The sequence below is a fragment of the Enhydra lutris genome, unplaced genomic scaffold (assembly GCF_002288905.1).
Source record: "Enhydra lutris kenyoni isolate GAN:26980312 unplaced genomic scaffold, ASM228890v2 scaffoldscaffold2, whole genome shotgun sequence".
Lineage (NCBI taxonomy): Eukaryota > Metazoa > Chordata > Mammalia > Carnivora > Mustelidae > Enhydra > Enhydra lutris.
The window spans coordinates 7,033,625-7,037,259 of record NW_019154086.1 but is presented as its reverse complement, the minus strand read 5'-3'; the positions used below and the strand labels follow the sequence as shown (position 1 = coordinate 7,037,259).

General features: G+C 48.8%; 1 protein-coding gene across 1 annotated transcript; it reads right to left on the bottom strand.

Moving 5' to 3' along the window:
- Positions 1-387: 387 nt before the first annotated feature.
- Positions 388-2,143, bottom strand: LOC111149494 (MAGE family member F1). The gene has a single exon (XM_022506595.1). It carries the CDS (start codon positions 1,892-1,894, stop codon positions 917-919), a length of 978 nt encoding a protein of 325 aa, XP_022362303.1. The 5' UTR covers positions 1,895-2,143; the 3' UTR covers positions 388-916.
- Between the last annotated feature and the right edge of the window lie 1,492 nt (positions 2,144-3,635).

Genomic DNA, 3,635 nt, shown 5'->3' with positions numbered 1-3,635 from the left:
AAATGAGTTGTTCTGAAACAAGAGCCCTGGCAAAGGGAGGGCGTTTTCCAGCTCTGCCATGAATCGAATCTTCTTCCTATGTTACGGAGGGGCAACTGTGCCCCTGTTATTCCCAATACCGTCTCCCACCCCCAACTTCTGCTTTTCCTTTCCCTCCCCTCCACATGCCCTATCCTTCCCCCTCAACCCCCAAAGTCTGACTAAAGCTTATTTCAGGCAAGCCTCACCCAATCACCCCAGCTGGGTTAGGGGTCCCTCTGCAGCCTTCAACTCACAGCTCTCTAATTTCTGGTTTACTTTCTTGATCTCCAGTTCACAAATATAGGACCCTTATCTTGTTCAGCATTCTGTCCCCAGGTGCCCCAAACACCACACAACAGAAGATGCTCAGCAAATGTTTAATTTATTAAGTGTACCGGGGTAGAGTTCTAATTTATTGTATTTTCATTTTTCTCTAGATACTATAATAGCTCACAAATAGAGATACAGGTCAGTCTTTTTTCTTTATACAATATAGACGAAAAGCACTGGGAAGCTAGATACCGATCAGCTATTTTTTTCATGGTACCAGATGATCACACCACTGAGGTCCTTGAAACCATTAACATAGAGCAGTACAATGCTGCGTCATTTGTTCAAGATCACAGAACAAAATGTAAAGTTTTCGATCCACTTTACAAAACCAGCCAAACTCTACAATAAAATGCTACAGGAAAAAGTAGACCAGTCTCATTTATAAACATCAATTTAACAGTATGTAAAATGTTAACAAAACATAGCAAGATACAAAACCTAAATCCTAGTTACACAAATACAACTTCTAATTAGCCACCTACCCCCAGCGATACTACTTATGACTCAGACAGTAGCTTTTTCATAACCAGAAGGACCTGGCTGCCCACTGTTCCACCAGTCCTCACCAGGGGTATATACCAGCCCTATCAGTGGCCCTGGCCCTGGCCCTGGCCCTAGCTCTCATACTAGCCTCCGCTCTGGCCTTGGCTCTGGCCCTGTCGGCCTCGTCTGCCAGGGCCTCACGGTACTGCACTGGCCAGTGCTGGGGTTCTTTCTTATGGAGCTTGGCCACGAACCCCAGAACTTTCATCTTGCTGATTTCCAGGTTGCTCCGGGGACCCCAAGAGAATTCACATTCCGGCGGATTGGTGTGAGGCACCTGCCTGTAATTGAGGTATCGCTGCTGCACAAAATCTTCCATAATAAGTCTCTTCGGGTACCCGAAGAGGAAATGGTACTTTGAGGGACGCACTCCCAACCGACGTAGCATCTCCCAGACCTGTGTCTCCCTGGCACTATTACCTTTCATGTAGATAAGGCCCAAGATCATTATTAAGAGACCCAATCTGGGGCCATCTCCTCCCAGATCCTCCTCCTCCACCTCCTCCTCCTCCTCCAGAGGTTTGAATTTGTTGACCAGGATGTAAGTGTGGTGCTTGCGGCCAAACTGTTTCAGCTCGAAACCAAAGACATACCGCAGATGCTCTGCGGCCCTTGCGATGATCTCAGGAAACAAATCCTTCAAGTCTCCGATTACGTATTTCACCATCTCGGAGCGAGTGATGGGACTCTTCTTCTTGTCCTTCACCAGCAGGAACTGCACCAGCTCGGCCACCGTCCGATCCAGACGGCGGTAGGCCCTGCGCCGGGCCAAGGCTTTCGCTGCCAAGGTCCTCGAGCCTTTTGGGGTGAGGGCGGACTCCGTAGCCCCCTCCTCCTTCCGGGCGCCAAGATCCTCCTTGGGGCTCTCCTGCAGGAAGGGGCTCGGGACCTCATTCTGAGAGGCGGTCAGGGCCTGGGTCTCACCGTCACGGTCGCCATCCTTCTCCCCCTCGGCCTGAGGGATGGGGAGAGCCCCGCTCTCGGGTTTCTGCAACATGTTTCAGGCAGGCAGGTGCAGAGCACGTACAAGGGCCAAGGGGCGTGCAAGCCGCTGCGCAAACCCCGGCGGAGGGGCGGGACAGAGCCTGGGGCAGCGGGAGGAGGACTAGGAGAGAGGTCTGAAGGGGCTTTCGGGATGCTGGACTGCAATGCGGAGGGATCGAGACCGTTGCCGCAACGCCGCCGGCGCTGAAGACCTGCGCGCCGCTCCGGCGCAGCCTCAGTGTGCGCCCGCGCACCGGTTCGCTGGACCACTTCCGGCCAGCTCAGCCAAGATGGTGGCCCGGGGACCGAGCGAAGGCCCGCCCCTTCCGGCTCCCTAAGGGTTTGGGTTTACGTGCAGGGGAGGTGGGAGGTACGTTCTCAGCGCTGCGTTTCAGGCTCCAGAGCTGAATGGGGGTAACCCTGGATTTCTCATCCAAGGCTTGCAGAATGGGAAGTGTTTCCATGGACAAGGTTGAAATAGGGATGGCGTTCTAGCCACGTCTTTTCAGCAAGTGCTTATTCTAAGTATCTAGGATTGATTTGGAGTGATTTTACTGGCTCAAGTGGAGAGTGCAGGGAGGTGAAGGCTGGGAGACAGCTCTTTGAGGGCCAGTCAGTGAAGAACTTTGCACAGGATACTAGGGAGTTTGAAATTTATTCTAAACACGATGGGAAACTACTACTGGGAGTTTAAGCCAGGGAGTGCCTGGACCAGATCTCTATCTTCACAATCTTTCTCGTGGCAGTGTGGAGGATGGATTGGAAGTCGGGACGACCAAAAGCAGGGAATCCAGGTGGAGCCTTATTGTAGTGCAGAATAGGAAGTGAGACTTGGCTTCTCTTGTGCATTGCTGTATACCCAGCTCTTAGAACGGTGCCTGGCACCTACAGGCTCCCCATAAGTATTACAAAATTGAGGATGAGGGAGCGAGGATAGCAGATTCTATAGGGGTGAAAGGAAAACACAGCTGGCAGAAATATTGACTGATGGAAGGATAGGGGAGACTCTTTGACCTAATAAAAATTAACTACTCCCATCACTTTTTCTCTTTTTGCATATCCCCGGTTCTTCCCTCTATCTCCTCACTTTCCCTTCCACCCTTCTTATTTTCTTCCTCCCTCCCTCCCTCCCTCCCTTCCTTCCTTCCTATCTCGCTCCCTCCTCTCTCTCCTTCCCTTCCTTTCTCTCTCTCTCTGTCTCTTTTATTTCGGGGCTCAGCTTAAATGTCACCAATCCAAATCCTTAATCTCCCCGCATGGAAGTTACTTACTGCTATCTCTGAATTACCATAGCAATTTACATTTATTTAACATCCACTTATATAGACCTTATTATGTACTAGACTCTGTTCTAACCACTTTTCAGATATTAATTTGTTTAATTCTCATAGAGGTATTGTTATCATCCCCATTTTATAGATCTCTCTTTCCCATGGCATTTGCTATTTGCTAGCTATGTAATCGTGGGCAAGTTACCTAAACTCCCTGCCTCTCAGTTACCTTATCAGTAAAATGGATATAATAGCAGTAACATTATGGAGATTATGTGAAGTAATGCATATAAAGTATTTAATGCAGTGCTCAGCACATATGGAGTGTTCAATAAATGTTAGCTATTATTTATTGCATATTTTTAATGTGCTGATACTGTGCTAAGTATTTACATGTATTAACTCATCTAGTCATAACAGCCCTGCTAGATAAGTGGTATTATTATCCCCATTTTATAAGTGAAGTAATACAGAAAGACATTA

Coding starts and splice junctions, on each gene's coding strand:
- LOC111149494 (XM_022506595.1), bottom strand. CDS start 1,894: ATGTTGCAGAAACCCGAGAGCGGGGCTCTCCCCATCCCTCAGGCCGAG.